The sequence below is a fragment of the Scyliorhinus torazame genome, chromosome 2 (genome assembly GCF_047496885.1).
Source record: "Scyliorhinus torazame isolate Kashiwa2021f chromosome 2, sScyTor2.1, whole genome shotgun sequence".
Lineage (NCBI taxonomy): Eukaryota > Metazoa > Chordata > Chondrichthyes > Carcharhiniformes > Scyliorhinidae > Scyliorhinus > Scyliorhinus torazame.
Window position 1 is genome coordinate 329,023,163 of NC_092708.1, and position 17,816 is coordinate 329,040,978.

General features: G+C 45.8%; 1 protein-coding gene across 2 annotated transcripts in view; it reads right to left on the reverse strand.

The window, feature by feature from the left end:
* Positions 1 to 17,816, reverse strand: part of atl1 (atlastin GTPase 1) — a 105,043-nt gene that overhangs the window by 17,400 nt on the left and 69,827 nt on the right. For both annotated transcript variants that reach the window (XM_072489785.1, XM_072489784.1), the window contains 7 exons: positions 15,564 to 15,614; positions 15,415 to 15,471; positions 14,703 to 14,795; positions 8,763 to 8,901; positions 8,456 to 8,583; positions 5,288 to 5,344; positions 1,089 to 1,160 (listed from right to left, as the gene is read on the reverse strand). In XM_072489785.1, the coding sequence (XP_072345886.1) occupies positions 1,089 to 1,160; positions 5,288 to 5,344; positions 8,456 to 8,583; positions 8,763 to 8,901; positions 14,703 to 14,795; positions 15,415 to 15,471; positions 15,564 to 15,614 (597 nt within the window). The remainder of the gene's footprint in view (positions 1 to 1,088; positions 1,161 to 5,287; positions 5,345 to 8,455; positions 8,584 to 8,762; positions 8,902 to 14,702; positions 14,796 to 15,414; positions 15,472 to 15,563; positions 15,615 to 17,816) is intronic.

Genomic DNA, 17,816 nt, shown 5'->3' on the forward strand with positions numbered 1-17,816 from the left:
CATCACCCCAGTTCCTGATCTTTATCTGCTAACATGCTTGTGCAGAACTCCGGACCCAACCAGTACAATATGAATCATTTGATGGTGTTGACAAGAGCATTTGCTCTTTTAAAATAAAATAACTTTGCTCAGATTTCTAGAGTGCCCCGGAGAGCCCCATGAATCCACAACCTGATCCAGTACTGGAATGATACTATATACGCTGTTGAGTGCAAGAGGTATCAAAACCGGATGACAAAACCTGTCTCCGCCTTCTGTCTGAGTCGGGTTGAAACCGGACTCCAAAAGAACCTCCTCCAATTTTGCATTGCTGCAAAGAATGTAGAGCATAACTATCATATTTCTGCCATTCACGAGGTAAGACAATAAATAGCAGTTGAAGTACATGAGAATTGTCTGCGGTTACCATGTGGATAAAAGCCTTAAATTACGGTGGCCAAATCCAATTTCAGCTATTTAAATTGTTGATCTGTGCTGAGCAAGAGCACCAATTGCAGACAAAATTAATCTTATTAAATGAAATAAAAACAGAAAATACTGAACAATCTCAGCAGGTCTGACAGCATCAGTGGAGAGAGAACGGAGCTAACGTTTCGAGCCTAGGTGACTCTTTGTCAAAGCTAGAGAGAAATGGAAATAGGATAATAGGATCAGATTTATACGGCGGGGAGGGGGGGGGCATGAAGCAGAAGCAGTGGGACTGGATGTAGGTGGCGACTGACAAAGATGTCTTGGACAGAAAGACAAAGGAAATAATGACTAATGGAGATAATGACTAAGAAGACTGCTGATAGTGACACATTAAATGAATTTGACTAAGTGGAGAGAGAAAGCAGCTGATTAATTGGGAATTTAAAATGCCTGGTAGCAAAACACACAGAAATCAGCTACAGAATCATCAGATTATAATGGGAATTTGGGCTAAGCCAAATCGATCAGTATAACTAGATTCAGATATATTTTCAAATGGTTTCCAAGCAATTCTCCCTCCACCCCCACAGTTATGCACTCAGCTTAGATTAAATATTCAGCCTTTGAAGGACATTGGAACTAGATTCTTTAATGTTTAAGAGATGTAGCTTCCTTACCTCCTCCATTTTTTTACCATATAAGTCTTTGGCTGCTGCTACAGCTGCTAAATTGTTTGCTTCTGCGGTGGCCTAAATTAGGTGTCGGGACAAAAAGATTGATTAGATCAAATTATGAATTAATTTTTGGTAGTGTGCATTGCATAAATAGTAATTAATGGGAATCAATAGAAGTTATAAAGAAAACAAGGTTATAAGTCAGACCTGTTTTAATATCTTGCAATATTAAATGTCAGTGCTGCAACAATTATACCACGGAGTAATCAACAATACAAACCTGACTACAGGATATTTCTGTTTTATTGCCTTTTCCAGGAGCCTGTGTCTTGTTGGAAACGGGTAGGAATCATGCTGCGCTTAAGTTGCATCACAATGCTATAGAATAGACTCGCTGGATTGGCTGATTGACGCAACATATATTTTACCATGAAAATAGTACTAAGAAGAGCTCTATTGGAAGGATCCTGGGCAGGTTAGGCTATACCAGAGCTATTCATGGCCAAAATGTCATTATCCTGTGACTACTAGGGTGCATACACCTCACTCTGTCCGAATCTGCACATCGGAGACTCCAATTCGCAAAGGAATTTGCCCCCTCCCTCACGCTTAAATAAGTATCTGGATCTTTTTATCTCTCACCTAAAACTGCAATTTTCTAGTTGCGCCTTTTGCTAACTCTATGCCAACTCACATAGATCTATGAATCATAACAATAATCAGTTGATCACCAAAATTGTAATGTATGCAATAAGCCCACTGGATATCTTGTAAATTATGTGGATTCATCATTAGCACAGATACAGTAGAGAACCTGGGTGATTTGCAACCCAACTCGATTTATCTGTCTTTGCTCTATATCCCTCAATAACCTAGCCTAACAAAGGCCTAGCAATCTCATTCTTGAAAATTTTATTTGACCTGGATCACAACCTTTTGGACGTGAGAGTTGAAGATATCTAATATTCTTGGTATGAAGTGTTTGCTCCTGCATTGACCAGCTCTAATTCTAGTTGAGGGAAGGTTGTGACGTTGGTTGTGGAATTACCCAGGTGTTAGACTAGGTTTTAATCTGTCTAGCATTTCTTGAGTATCCATCCAGTTAAGTGCAGTAATTTCTGACAGCTGATAAAATGCACGTGGAAGTTGTTGGAGTACTATAAAAATTCTACTGACTAATTAATGTCTCCAAGGAAGGTACTTGATATCACTACCTGGTCTGGCCTACATGTAATTACATTTCCAAATTGATTCTTAATATCTTTTGTATAATATTAAGGCGGCACGGTAGCCCAGTGGTTAGCACTGTTGCTTCACAGCACCAGGGTCTCAGGTTCAATTCCGGCTTGGGTCACAGTCTGTGTCCGGAGTCTGTACATTCTCCCCGTGTCTGCGTGGGTTTCCTCCGGGTGCTCCGGTTTCCTCCCACAAGTCCCGAAAGACGTGCTGTTAGATATGTTGGACATTCTGAATTCTCTGTGTACCCGAACAGGTGGCGGAATGTGGTGACTAGGGGCTTTTCATAATAATTTCCTTGCAGTGTTAATGTAAGCCTACTTGTGACGATAAAGAATTATTATTATATTATAATATTTATGCCTTAATTAAAACTCTATTTTCCTCAAAGATCTATTTTAATTATGATTCATAAATCCTTCTTATACAGCTGTTTTATATTGGCATATCAAATGTAAAAAGCAGGATTCCCCATCACCGAAGAAACAAAGGTGTCCTATTTTAAAATAGCTTTATTTAATAGGTATTTGTTGAGAAATATTGGTCTGGATTTTACTGCCCCCTGATGGACATGTTTTCAGACTGGGGAGGCATATAAAATATGACAGGTGGCTAGCGTTATTGCCTTCCTGCCCCACCCTCAGCATGATCCGTATAAACGGTCGACAGGCAGGTGCCAAAATCAGCAGCCCGCCAAACAATTTTTAGATAAATAGTTAACCAGCTGAGCCCGTTACCAAGCCAATTGGCCCAAATATTACACTGCCCACACCATAATATGGTTGGTGTAGGTAAGTGGGCAGGAATGAGAAGGCCTTTGTGGAAAAGGTGGAGTTACATCATTTGGGGGGGGGGGGTTTAAGGTCCTTTGGGGCACCCTGCTAAAAATATTAACCCCCCCAAAAAAACTTTGTTCCTCCTTGCTTCGCCTCCAAAACCGCCCCCCACTCCCTTCCAAGGCTTCCCAATCCCACCCTGTCCAAAACCCGGGACTTCTTGTTTTTATTGGTATTGGTCCAGTCTCCATGATTGTCTTCAACTCTGGGACCCACTTGCAGTTCCAGCAGTGCCCACTACTCTGGTCTGCAAGTGCTGGGACTGCTAGAGCTCCCGGCCAATCGGACTGGCTGGCAGCTCTCCAGGGCGGGACTGTCTCCATCTGAAGGGGCAGATGTCCACTCTTTGCTCATTTCACCTGCTGGCAGCACATTATCGCTTTGGCTGGGCTTTTGTTTTTAACGTCAGGTCGCTAGCAGAATAACTTGTGGAGGGGGCATCATATCACCAAAAGGTTACACATGACACCATAGCTAACTGTCCAGGTTTAGGAATTCTACATGACAGAGCAGCAGTTACCATCCTGATGTATGTTTGATGGGTTACAGCAAGAAAGAAATATTGTTCTAAATAATGAAAGGACACTGCACGCATTCCTGAGAAAGGCAGTGACATAATTCAAGTTATAACCTTTATCAGCTGTTCAGGCTAAACAAATGCCTCACTGATTAAGTTAACCTATGTTACCATAACCTTGGCTGTGGGTTTTGTACTGAAATCACGTTCGTTTATGTAGGACGCCATTCCATTTTGCTTTTTTTGTAAGGGCATAAATCCTCCTTTTGAATACACACCTTTCCTCCCAATACACATCCTCTACCCAATTTGTTGGTTTCCCTGGGTCATCCTGCCTAGAATCATAGAATGCCTACAATGCAGAAGGAGGCCTATCGGTCCATCAAGTCTGCACCAACCCACTGAGAGTGCACCCTGCTTAGCACCCCTCCCCATTCCTATCCCCAAAACCCCGTAACCCCACCTTTTGGAAACTAAGGGGCAAGCTATCATGGCCGATCCACCTAACCTGCACATCTATGGATTGTGGGAGGGAACCAGAGCACCCGGAGGAACCAACCCCCACGCAGACATGGGGAGAAAGTGCAAACTCCACACAGACAGTCACCCAAGGGTGTAATCGAACCTGGGTCCCTGGCGCTGTGAGGTAGCAGAACTAACCACTGTGCCACCGTGCATCTGCTCCAAAAGGGCTGGAGTGGCTTCTGAGTCTTTCTAACACTGTCAATGACACCACTGGCTGTCTGACAGGAGCGGGATGGTGCAGACTTCTCACTAAATTATCTGTTCTTTTCTCTTCCTCTTGCCCTACTCCCATCTCCCAATTGAGAACGCTTGGCTCCGTTAAGGTCTGCTCTACTGCAGACAGCCCAGATCAGGAACTTAAGCTGAAACTTTCCAGCTCCACAATTTGTTGCATCTCCTCAAGTAAAAAGCAAGTTTCATGAAGGAACTCATTATTTAATGGCCAGAAAAGTATTGCATTTTACTTTAGTCTTGCTTTGTTAAGCAATTGTCATGCAGCAAAACTGAGTGGAATAGATGGAATAAGCATTTTACTTCAGCGTAGACATTGCGGAGGGATTTTCTGCTCCCACTTTCAGGGAACGGAAATCGCAGCGGGAGTCCCAAAATGGCATTCATGCCGGTGGGGCTTTGCCGACTGATTGTCCCCGTTTCCTGCCAATGACGGGAGGGGAATTGGGATCCCCATTTAGATAACATTCCATGGTTCGGGGTGGGGGAGTCCCGTGGGCGAGGGAGGTGGTGTTGTGGGGGAGGGGAGTTATTGCATTGGGGGATAGTTTCGTGGGAGGGGGTGGATGGATGTTTCTATTTCTATTTTTTTTTAAATGGGTGCCTCAATCTTCTGAAATCCCAAGTTGTTGCTTCTTGCTACTTTTGTTTTTTAAAGAGGCTCATAATACGGCGAAGGAAGTCGCTCTTGGGGCCGGCGACTTCCACCCCATTTTTCCCACCCAATGCACCACTTTGCCAAATAATGAGAAAATTCCGCCCATTGCTTGTGGCAGGCACAATGTTATAAAGTAAAGAGAGAGCAAGGAACAACAGCTTACAAATGAATAAAAACATTAGGAATGGAGTTACAGTACCTGCAGCATGGACTTGGGATGTGGTAGTTCTTCCCCTTGATAGATCTTTATGTATGCCTACGATACAATTTAAACAGGAAAGGGTCTAAGTTCACAAGTAAATAACAGCCAATCACAATTAAATGGATATGTCATATTTTCAACTTCCTGGAATCAAAGATAATGTCAATAATGAGTTTATCCCATCAGTATATCCATCATAAACACAAAGAATGACCACGGTTCAATTTGCATTCTGTGCTGACCTGAACATTGATGGCAGCTGGAGTGCCATAATTGACTTCAATGATTCTGAAACAAAATTAGCCAAGATTCTCATGGTAAACACAAATCAGGGGTCTCTGCTATGTGAAAGTTGATTAGGGACAGGGAGGAGTTGGGCTTGGTTGCAATGCTCAAGCGCAACAACCTAGTATAATATTCAGCACCAGTCATTGAACTAATGAAGGCTCAGGGTGAATAATGGCTGTTCAGGTAAGGGCTGGGGACATACCCAGCACCCAAGGCTCTGGCCCAGCTGGGAGGTGATATTTGATGTAGAACGATGAAAACTGGAAAAATAGATATACAACTACTGTTGTTACCATGGGAGATGATGACTACATTCAATATTCCAATAATTTAACTTTATAGAAACCTGGGGCTGGATTTTATGAGGGTCGGCCACTCGCCTGCCCTCCACCCCTTCAGAAAGTCGGCCAACAGCCGTGCACCTGGAAGAATGCCCCACACTGCAGCCATTATATGCTGCTGGCAGCGGGCTCACAGTGGGAATTCAGTCCCTCAGCTGTCAGAAAGTCACACATTTGAGAGCCACCGGCCAACCTGTTTGAACAGCAGCTCAAGCAGTCCCAGCAGTGCCAGAGCTCAGTAGTGGCCACTGTCAGAACTGCAAGGAGGAGCAGGAAGAAAAACGCTGGCTGCCGAAAACAGGTTGATCCATGGCTTTTAGGGTGGGGAGGAATCCGGGAGCCCAGGGAGGTGGTGAGCGGGGTGGGGGGCTGGGTTTTGGAGGACAGACAGTGAAGAACTGGGGGGGGCCCCAATGAGCACATAGCACCCCCTGAATGATCTGCTTCCCTCCCGCCTTCCATCCTGCTTTTTTTTCAGCCCGACTTCAAAAACGGATGCCCACTCCCACCCGCCTTGTCCACGCCAACTATGTAATGGCGTCAGCAGCATAAAATCGCAGAATTGCTCTCCTCAATAAATTCTTTGGACGGTCAGAGCTCTGCTGGTTTTTATGCCTCTTTATTAAGCAGGTCCCAATCCTTCTTTCGTAATTAACGTTTTACAGTGGCGGGCGGGGGCAGGGAATCTAGCAGAAGTCAAAAAGTCAGAAACCCCCCAGCGTAAAATCCCAATGCAATTCTCCCAGTGGCGAGTTAGTCTTCCCACTGGCTGGTGGCATGAATCCATTCGCATTAATTTGCATCTCACGAATGCTCATTAAAACAGCTGCCCACCGGTATCCCATCAGGCCTGTCAATCTTGCGCCACTTCAGTGTGAAATTACTTTGCTGTCACACACGACTGCTAAAGAGTGCGTGCACAAGGTGGTCCTAAGTTTACCAGAGACTTCGGAATGAGTGCAATGCCCCCAGAGTGCTGCACTGTTCCTGACGTGCTGCTCACCATTCTGTGGGGGTAGACCGGTTCCTCCCTCCATCTCCATGCCGAGCTGGTCTTCATGGACAGCACCGTGCTGCTGGACCCATGAACCCTCCTGTGACACTGAATCAGATCAGCACTGCGCCTGGATTGGGAAGTACAGGGGTCTCCTTCCCCTGGTGCCACACACCAGTATCTCTCTGGACAGCCCTGTGCTGTGGGAATCATGCAGACACCACAACAAAGGTCCAAAGTTCGAGTGGGGGAGGAGTGTGAGGTGAGGCCGGGGGTGGACGGATAAAGAGAAGCAGGGCAGTGCGGGAGCAGGGATGTGCAAGGAGGGGCAGTAGGATGAGGACTCACGATGACAGGCAGAGGGGCAAGGAGGGGGATGAAGACGAACAATGAAAAGCAGAGGGAAGACCAAGGGGAGGGAAGCTGGACCCCAACAAAGCTGTATGAAAAGCTCATAAAAAAGGTGATCAAAGGGTACCCCATTGTTTACTGGACGGGGATGGATGAAGACTTCAGATGCGGTGGGTAGAGAGCTAAGTGGGGCATGGGTGCCTTGTGGGTGATGGGGGAGGGCGGTTGAATTGAGGAACAGACGTCTTCTTGAGACGGTTGGCCTTTTCCCTCTGGGTTGCTGACACCCTGCATGGTCTGGTGAAAACAGGTGGGCTAGAGAGAGCGATATGGGTCTGCTGGACTGGCATCACCGGTCACCTTTGAACCCATCAGCGGATGGAAGGCGAGGAATCAGCTGCTGCTCCGTCAGGTGACTTGGAGCGGGATGCGCAGGTGCATAATTAACGAGGTTCCAAGTGGAGAATCTGGAGCGGGATCCCGCCATTCTGGCCAGCGGTCAAGGTGCCGCCGGAGCCTGCTGTAGTGTTGGGTGTTCTGATGTACAGATGAACCAACACGGTTGTATTTGGTACAACGCTGTTTTATTTCAACTTGTTATTTACAGTTCTGTCTTGATACTCAGCACGTGGTGACTCCCTGTGTGTGATGTTAATCAGGTCCTGTCCTTGTCCTGGTCTCCAGATCTACTGGCCACCAGGTGTCGTGTTTCTTCTCTTATACTGTCTCTGTCCTTGTCTATGATTGGTTGTCGTGTTGTGTGTGCTGATTTGTCTGTTAGTGTGTCTATCATGATGTGTGTGTTTGAATATCATGACACCGGCCACCTCTGCTCTTGGTCTCAAACTGAAATTCCGCCTTCAGCTTCCCTTCATTCCAAACTCCCATTCTTTATAAATATTTTTCCTCCTCACAACCTCCAGGTGAAAAACTATCAAAATGGAGAATGCAAGTATATTGTACATTATTCCAATCACATTCCAGATATAACTTAAAACATTTTCTGGTAAGTTTTCACACATGGGTTTGGTTTGCATATGAGAAAACTTTACACATAACAAAAAGCGGTTTCTTATGTGAACACCGTGTCAAAAGGAAGGCCAAAAAAAACACACCCTCGCAATGTTTAGGAAAAAAGGACCATTTCTATAATGTTACGAATCTGCCTAAAAGCATAATCTGTAATGTTACCTTAAAATACTCCACAAGCCCTCGTCCTGTTATTTTATTTCCATTGATTTCTTTCAACTCAAGGTTCTCAGGACTCAGAAGCCAAGAAACCAGCACTTTCAGATGTTTTATAAATGCATCATCAATCTCTAAGCAAAATGAGATAAACACTTTTTAGGATTTTTTTGTGCATTGACAAATTTCTTTTTCAGAAAAATATAATTAAAAAATAATTGAAATCTTTAGGTTTCGGATATTGTATAAAAGTCAGTGAAGGCATTTCTGAAATGGGCCTAATGTAAGTGGGCAATGACTGCTGAATCTGTACCGTTTAGCCGTCCATCAAAGTTGGGGTTTGTGGCCACTTTCAAACCAGGGTGTGGCATTAAGAAGCAGGCGATATTGGTAAAACAAGAATAGATGTGCTTCCTGACATTCTGTAGCTCCTCGTGCTGGTTTTCTGAAATCTGGAATAAGTTTGGAAGGGGGAGAAAAAATATCAAATATCAAAACAGAGGTAAAACTTTGCTCCAGTTTCCAGAAGTAGCTCAAGGAAATTTTAAGAACTTTGTTTTTAATTCCCTGGACAGTAAAATGAAGGATGGAGTTTCAACAAAAAGGAAAAATATAACCACACCCGTACATGTGCATGTACAAGAGGCGAAGTAGAATACCCACTACTTCACTTGTATTTATTTTTCTCATTTCCTTTGTTCTGTTACTTTTGAACGTTGTATTTTCTTTTGCTTGTAATGTTAATGCATTTGTTCTCGGGTGCTGTTTGCCCTGCTGAGCACTATTTAGTTTTTTCAGTTTCAGATTTCCAGTAGCTGAAATTCTTTTTTTGAAGTAAACAACTTTCACTCCAATGATGTAAATTTGCTTAGAAAAGTTCACTTCTTAATGTATCACATTGCATGGATTGGTTCTTTTAGGCTATTAGTTAACCAACTGAAATAGTGGGCACGATCTACCCGAATGGGGACGGAGTCCCATAGCGCGATTAGCCAGGTGTTTCCCAGCGCTCAGAGCACCGTGAAACACCCTGCTCTCTAATACCCATCCGTGTAGATCTGGGCCTCAGCGGGGAACACAGGCCGAGGTCGCAAATAGCCACCTTCCCTGCACTGAGGAGCTCCGCTCGCTGGAATTAACAATGGTATCCCAATCTCTCAAGCCCCCAATGTGACCCTTGAAACCCTCCCCCCCACTCCCCCAAGCACCAACTCACATATAAGTGGGTCCCTGCCCCCCATACTCCCCCGAATCCGTGCAGGGCACCTCTGACCCAATCCCTGCTGTGTGAAAAATGCCAGCTTGCCACCTTGGCCATGCCAACCTGGCAGTGCTCATGCCAGATGGCAGTGCCACCTGGCCACCTTGGCAGTGCCAGGCTGGCATTCAGGTAGAAGTGCCATGGTGCCAGGCTGACAACGGTGGAAGTGCCATGGTGCCAGGCTGGCACTGCCAGGGTGACACCCTGCCCAAAGGGCAAGCACCTAGGGGCCTACGATCCCCTGGGAGAACCCCACGAGTGCCATTCCATCTGGTCCCCATTTGTGAATACCAGCACTGAACGACGATTGCCCGAGGTCTCCAAGGCGAGAGGGTTAGATCTCACGCCTTGGTTAGATCTCGGAAATGCATTATTAGATTGAGACTAGCTGTCTCACTCTAATATGCAGATTTGCCACAAAGTGATCCAGCCCACAATGGGCGGGATTCACGTCGCGTTAGATCCCGTGAGGTCTGGCAAACCAGGTAGGTCCTAGCACCTACCGGCCGCACAGCGCTGCTTTTCGGGAGCAACGCAATGCCCTTTACCAATTACACTGCTGCATAGCTCTTGGGACAACCTTGGCAAGCAATTTACAATAAAACACAAGAACCAGGAACCTGGAGAAATGTGACATTCTAAAATTACCGTAAATCACGGCATATTAATTCACCTTTTAAGCCTCACCAAAAACGGGAGTCCACTTATACGCCAAGAATAGAATGTGAATCGCCAGTGCTGTAGGCAGTCACCATTTTGAAATGTGGAAATTAAACACAACACCAGTAAATCAAATTAAATCAATGTGACATGTTTTATTGAATGAATTAAGTTTACAGGGATACCTTTAAACCCACAATCAAAACATTTTAAAAACTGTTTCCTCCATGTTGACAATGTGATGTAATGTGTACTCACATTTCTGCCGCTGTCTGATGATGAATCGCTGCAAACGGGTTATTTTGGCAATGAGATCTATTCATAGCCACGGAGTGATCTTGTTTTTCAGCCACAACACAACTTCTGTTCCATCTAGTGGCCATACCAATTAGCTGTTGGTCTGAAATCTTTGCTGGACTCAGGGTTTGATTGGGCCCAGTTAAGTGCGTATATAAGCCCTGTATTTCCAGTGATGATGTAACTATTCTGATGATTTTCGAGGACATGCTTCTCAAGATCTTACCAATGGCTGGTCCCTGCTCTCATGGCGCATTTGGTCTTGGGCATCTCCTTCAGGGCGGATTTCTTCTTCTCCCAATCTCTCACCAGTTTTTCACTAACACCGAATTCCCTCACAGGTGCACAGATATTTGACAGGTTACAGCTTTCAGCTTGAAACCAGCTTCATCAATTATTTTTGCTGGTGTGTCCGTTTCTGTTTGTCGCTTGCCATGCGCACTGTTCTAGGCATGTTTTAAACTCCTCATCTTCTTGACAAGGCGGCCCATATCACCTGCTGGATCCTATGCGTGGTCTTATAAAGTGAGTAACACATGCATTTTTGAGGTGAAAAATTGAGGCCCACCCCTAATGTCAGTAAAATATTTCCTGGCAAGAAAAGGGGGTTTGGCTTATATGCCAGATTGGACAATGAAAAAATGCTGTCATTTTATATGCTGGGTTGATTTATATGCTGTGATCTACTGTATCGGTTTTCATAGATTAACATGACCAAGAATGAACAAAATGACGAGAAAGAGCTGGCAGGTGTTTAAATCACAGAATCACACAATACTACAGTGCAGAAGAGGCCCTTCGGCCCGTCGATTCTGCACCGACACATGAAAAGCCCTGACCTGCCCATCTAATCCCACTTGCCAGCAGTTGGTCCATCGCCTTGAATGTTATGGTGTATTATGGCAAGTACTCATCCAGGCACTTTTTAAAGGATGTGAGGCATCCTGCGTCTACCACTCTCCCAGGCAGTGCATTCCAGACCGTCACCACTCTCTGGGTAAAAAAGGTTTTCCCTCAAATTCCCCCTAAAACTCCCACCCCTCACTAAGGGGGAACAGGAACAGCTGCTCCCTATCCACCCTGCCCATGCCCCTCATGATGGAAATGCCTCATAATCATAGAATCCTTACAGCACAGAAGGAGACTATTCGGCCCATCGAATCTGGGCAACCATCTGAAAGAGCACCTTACCGAGGCCCACACCCCCAATTGCCGAAACCCCATCTAACCTGCACATCTTTGGACATTACAAATACATTGTAATTTCCAGCTATACCTTCAATTAATGACAATCTTCAATTTTTTTTCCGGCCACATTTTCAAGCATAAGTGAAAGCATTTGTGAAAACAAATGCACTCACTGCCTTGTGGCTCCGGTCTTCCCAGCAGCAAACCTTTGTCGCATGGCAATTTGATGCAAACTCTTGCTGCATCACATAACCCAGCCTTGTACCTAACATCTACATGGTGCTTTGCAAGGAGGTGAGTGACAGGTACATATAGGAACATAGGAGCAGGGGTAGGCCATTCAGCCCATTGGGTCTGTTCCAATTATTTTTTGTTTCATAACTGACCCTGTAAGATCTAAATATAAGGGGCGAGATTCTCCGACCCCCCGCTGGGTTGGAGAATCGCCGGGGGCTGGCGTGAATCCCGCCCCGGCCGTTTGCCGAATTCTCCGGCACCGGATATTCGGCGGGGGCGGGAATCGCGCCGCGCCGGTCGGCGAGCCCCCCACCCCCGGAGATTCTCCGGCCCGCAATGGGCGAAGTTCCACTGCTGGAATGCCTGTCCCACCGGCGAGGATCAAACCACCTCCCTTCCCGGCGGGACTAGGCGGCGTGGGTGGGCTCTGGGGTCCTGGGGGGGGCGCAGGGCGACCTGGCCCCGGGGGGGTGCCCCCACGGTGGCCTGGCCCGCGATCAGGGCCCACCGATCCGCGGACGGGCCTGTGCCGTGGGGGCACTCTTTTTCCCTCCGCCTCGGCCACAGTCGTCACCATGGCCGATGCGGAAGAGACACCCCTCGCTGCGCATGCGCAGCCACTGACGCTCCCGCACATGCACGGACTTCCGCCGCCCGGCAAAGTCCTTTCGGCCCCGGCTGGTGTGGCGCCAAAGGTCTTTTCCGCCGGCTGGCGGCGCGCCAACCACTCCGGCGTGGGGCTAGCCCCTCAAGGTGAGGGCTTGGCCCGACGCCGGAGTGGTTCCCGCCACTCCATCCCGCCGGGACCCCCCGCCCCGCCGGGTAGCGGAGAATCCCGCCCAAGGTGACTTAATCGGGAGATTGGTCATATTGGGTCCTCATTGTGCTGCCTCCAACCTTTCTTTAGCTCCCAACTTTGTCCCTTCCACAATTTGTACTATTTTCTCCAAATCTTGGAAATCCTCCAGAATGTTTTTGATCTGGGCTGGTTACTGTTTCAAGTGGTAAAAAAGCAGAGTGCATTTGTCACTTCATACCTAGAGAAAACACAAGGGCAGAGATAGCAGGCGGGATTTACCACGCAACCCGCCACAGCGCTAGGCCCGCAATTTGCCGGCAGCTCCCACCGTTGGCAACGGGGTTTCTCGTTGAATGCACCCCTCACCAAGAAACCCTTGCCGGGTGTGAGTCATTGGTGGGACTGGAAGATTCCGCCGGCATGAACAGCCGGAAAGTTCTGGCCAGTGTATGTGCGTTCAATTGTAGAACAAAAAATAAATTGTAGAAACAGGTTATTTTCCCCCAACTTCTATGCCACCTGCATTGTATTCTGCCCAACTAATGATTTTAAGGATCACCCGCTTTAAGGTTACTGTATCAATTTAGTGTTATTCAGGCAAACGAGCAGACAACTCTAATGTAGATTGATTAGCATCAATGGTTAACTATATATACGTCAGCTATAGTTTCTCAATCATGTTCATTTCTCAACTTGACACTTTTCTACAAGTTGGACACCTTCATCCTGATATCCTTCCACTTCTGTGGGTATCTAATCTCCGTGCCTACAAGTTGCTCACTCACTGCCCGCTCGCCCCTCCACCACACTTAAACTGTAAACCCCCCCCCCCTCCTTGGGACTCCCACGAGGGCCCGCTCCTGGCACTGCCCCTTGGCACAGGTTGGCATTGCCACTGTTTCAACCTGTGCTGGGCAGTGCCAAGGCACTGTCTGTGCATGTCCCTCTTCCCCTCGGGTGCTATTCTTACCTTTGTGCCCCCAGAGGGATCCCCTCGACTGAATCTCATCTTTCAAGGCGGGTGACATCACGTTGAAGAGGTTTGAATATTCAGTGAGGGGGGGCAATGTGGTTGGGCGAGGCTGGCTGATGATATTTCAATTTACTGCAATTCATTAAAATGAGATCCTCACCCTTTTGTGGGTGTGACCCTTGTGATGTCACCAGTGAGGGGCGGTGAAAATCGGGGAACGCAATCTCTCCAGAGACAATCATGTTTCCCGATTCTCTCCAGATTTTCCACCCACGTTGCCATTCTGTCTGACGCCAATCCCGGGCCCCCTTAATGTCCAAGCTTCCAGTCAGCTCTTTAAGTAAAGTTATTTTTTTCTTGGCTGACACTCAGGAAGATCTCAGCACTGAAGACCTCTGTGGAATACTTTAGATGCCTTTTGCAGTAAATGCTGCTGCAGTCTAGTTGCAGGTTTGGTCACTGCCACAGAGGAGGGAGAAAGTGAGAGAGAAAGAAAATGAGAGAGAAAGAGAGAGCGAGAGACACCCAAAGTCAGTGGTATGTTTGTGGCAGGTTGACCATAATGCCAGTCTGTGGCAGGTTCATACTTGCAATACATTTGCATGCCATGAATACTAATTATATTCATGTGGCGAACAGCAAACAGAAAACTGAAGTGGTGCACAGTTCGAGTTATGACAACGGGAGTGGCGTGCTGGTGACAAGATCCTGGCCATTATGGCAACATCTGATATAACTGCATTGGTCCAACCCTATTTTTACACAGTCAAAACACTGCTACAATTTCGTTCAAGTTATTTAGAATTGACAAGCTTAGAATTGACTCGATCCCACAAACCTTAAGACGTTTCTCCAGGAATCTGATGCCTCCATCAAGACCATAGTTGAATTCATAAGGAAAGCTCCAGTCACGGACTAGAAATATAAGTGACTGCATATTAAAAAAAAGAAAATAATCTTTAGTCTGCGAATTGTTATGCAGGGATATTATAATCGAATATATTTTCTCTTAAATTTAAAACATTTTCAGAATTTAATAGGCAAAAATAATGCTAGATGAGTTCAACCAGTTCATTGTTCACACTCACATGAATCCATCATGAACAAAGAGGCAACTAACAAACTAATGCAGACTTGATATCATTTTTGGTTCAGCAATATTTAATCAATTACATGCCTCTATTTTAAAAGAGATATATTTCGAACTGATTACAGAGTGTTAGAGGACCTGGGTTCACACATCTAATTCCCAACCTAGCTGTGAAGGAAAGTCCAAAGTGGAGGCCACATCGTTCTTGAAGATGTGAGACACTGGAGAGAGCAAATCATTCTGCCACTCTTGCACATATTCTGGTGGGTTGGTTCAAAATTAATGTACGGAAAAACCCATAGTTGGTTTCCAGGCTAGCTGCTCAGCACTGGAGGTGGGGAGAAGTCCAGAGAATTTTAATATATTTTTTAAAGGGCAATAATAAACAGTTATATTAATATTCAATTCAGCAATCTGACATTCCGGAACTTTGTCTGTTTAAACATTTACTATTTCTCACCTGAAATGGTTTCTGAAATGTTTCTTCCATAGCTAGTCGTCCATATTCAGTGAAGAGCTGAAGAGGATTAAACAGCGACACTGAAGTGAATAAATTACCCTCACAGAGATGATGCCACATTGTTTAGATTTTATTAGTGGTCCAGTTACCTGTAGATGCTGAAGATCATCCTCTTGAATATTTTGTGACAAGTTATATACCTGGACAAAGTGAAATAAGAGCTGTTACATTTCTGAAAGATAAGACAAGGTAATTGCTTTATTGAAATAACAAAGAACATTTTTCAAGTGTCACTGATGCTCAATTTAGCGATTGGTGATTGGCTGTTAGCTTAAGCATGGTGATACAATGTGAATTCCATTGATCGGATTGGGGGGGGGGGGGAGAGAAGCGGCCACGACATGATGGGCAGGGGTGGTAGCAAGAGAATTAGAAAAGTATCGCCCCTCATCTTCTGATTAGGCACGTTACAGCCTTCAGAACTCAACATTGGGTTCAACAACTTTAGACTGTGAACTTTCCCTTCCATCTTGACTTCCCCCTTTTGTTTTCTGTTATTTGGTTCCCTGGCGTGTCCAAACACAATGCCACCCCTCCCCCACATGGCCATTGTCCCTTGTTGTTCAGTTTTGATCTCACTGAGCACTGCCCCCTGTTCTCCATTAACACATTCTGCTATCCTACCTTTGCCACTATTAACCTCTTCAGTCCATAATGGCACCATTAACATAGAACATAAAACAGTACAGCACAGTACAGGCCCTTCAGCCCACAATGTTGTGCCGACCATTTATCCTAATCTAAGATCAACCTAATCTACACCCCTTCAATTTACTGCTGTCCATGTGCCTGTCTAAGAGTCGCTTAAATGTCTCTAATGACTCTGACTCCACCACCTCCGCTGGCAGTGCATTCCACGCACCCACCGCTTTCTGTGTAAAGAACCAACCTCTGACATCTCCCCTATACCTTCTTCCAATCACCTTTAAATTTTGTCTCCTCGTGACAGCCATTTCCATCCTGGAAAAAAGTCACTGGCTATCCACTCTATCCATGCCTCCCATCACATTGTACACCTCTATCAAGTCACCTCTCTTCCTTCTTCGCTCCAGTGAGAAAAGCCCTAGCTCCCTCAACCTTTCTTCAAAAGACATGCTCTCCAGTCCAGGCAGCATCCTGGTAAATCTCCTCTGTACCCTCCCCAAAGCATCCACATCCTTCTTATAATGAGGCGACCAGAACTGGACACAATATTCCAAGTGTGGTCTAACCAGGGTTTTATAAAGCTGCAACAAAACCTCACGGCTCTTAAACTCAATCCCCCTGTTAATGAAAGCCAACACACCATACGCCTTCTTAACAACCACATCAACCTGAGTGGCAACTTTGAGGGATCTATGTACGTGGAGCCCAAGATCCCTCTGTTCGTCCGCACTTCCAAGAATCCTGCCTTTAACCCCGTATTCAGCATTCAAATTCGACCTTCCAAAATGAATCACTTCACATTTATCTAGGTTAAACTCCATCTGCCACTTCTCAGCCCAGCTCTGCATCCTGTCAATGTCCTGTTGTAACCTGCAACAGTCCTCGACACTATCTACAACTCCACCAACATTCGTGTCATCGGCAAACTTGCTAACCCACCCTTCCACATCCTCACCCAAGTCATTTATAAAAACCACAAAGAGCAGAGGTCCCAGAACAGATCGCTGCGGGACACCACTGGTCATCGACCTCAGGGGGAATACTTTCCATCCACTACCACTCGCTGTCTTCTTTTGACCAGCCAATTCTGTATCCAGACAGCCAAATGTCCCTGTATCCCATGCCCCCTAACTTTCTGAATGAGCCTATCATGGGGATCCTAATCAAATGCCTTACTGAAATCCATATACACCACATCCACTGCCTGACCATCATCAATGTATCTTGTCTCATCCTCAAAGAATTCAATGAGGCTTGTGAGGCATGACCTGCCCCTCACAAAGCCATGCTGACTATCTTTAATCAAACAATGTTTTTCTAAATAACCATAAATCCTATCTCTCAGAATTCCTTCCAATATTTTGCTCACCACAGACGTAAGACTGACTGGTCTGTAATTCCCAGGGATTTCCCTATTCCCTTTCATGAACAGGAAAACAACATTCACCTCCCTCCAATCATCCGATACTACTCCAGTGGAGTGTGAGGACACAAAGATCATCACCAACGGCACAGCAATCTCCTCCCTCACTTCCCGTAGTAACCTTGGGTATATCCTGTCAGGCCCAGAGGACTTATCTATTCTGATATTTTTCAAAATTTCCAGCACATTCTCCTTCTTAATATCAACCTGTTTGAGTCTATTAACCTGGTTCACACTGTTCTCATGAGCAACAAGGTCCCTCTCTCTAGTGAAT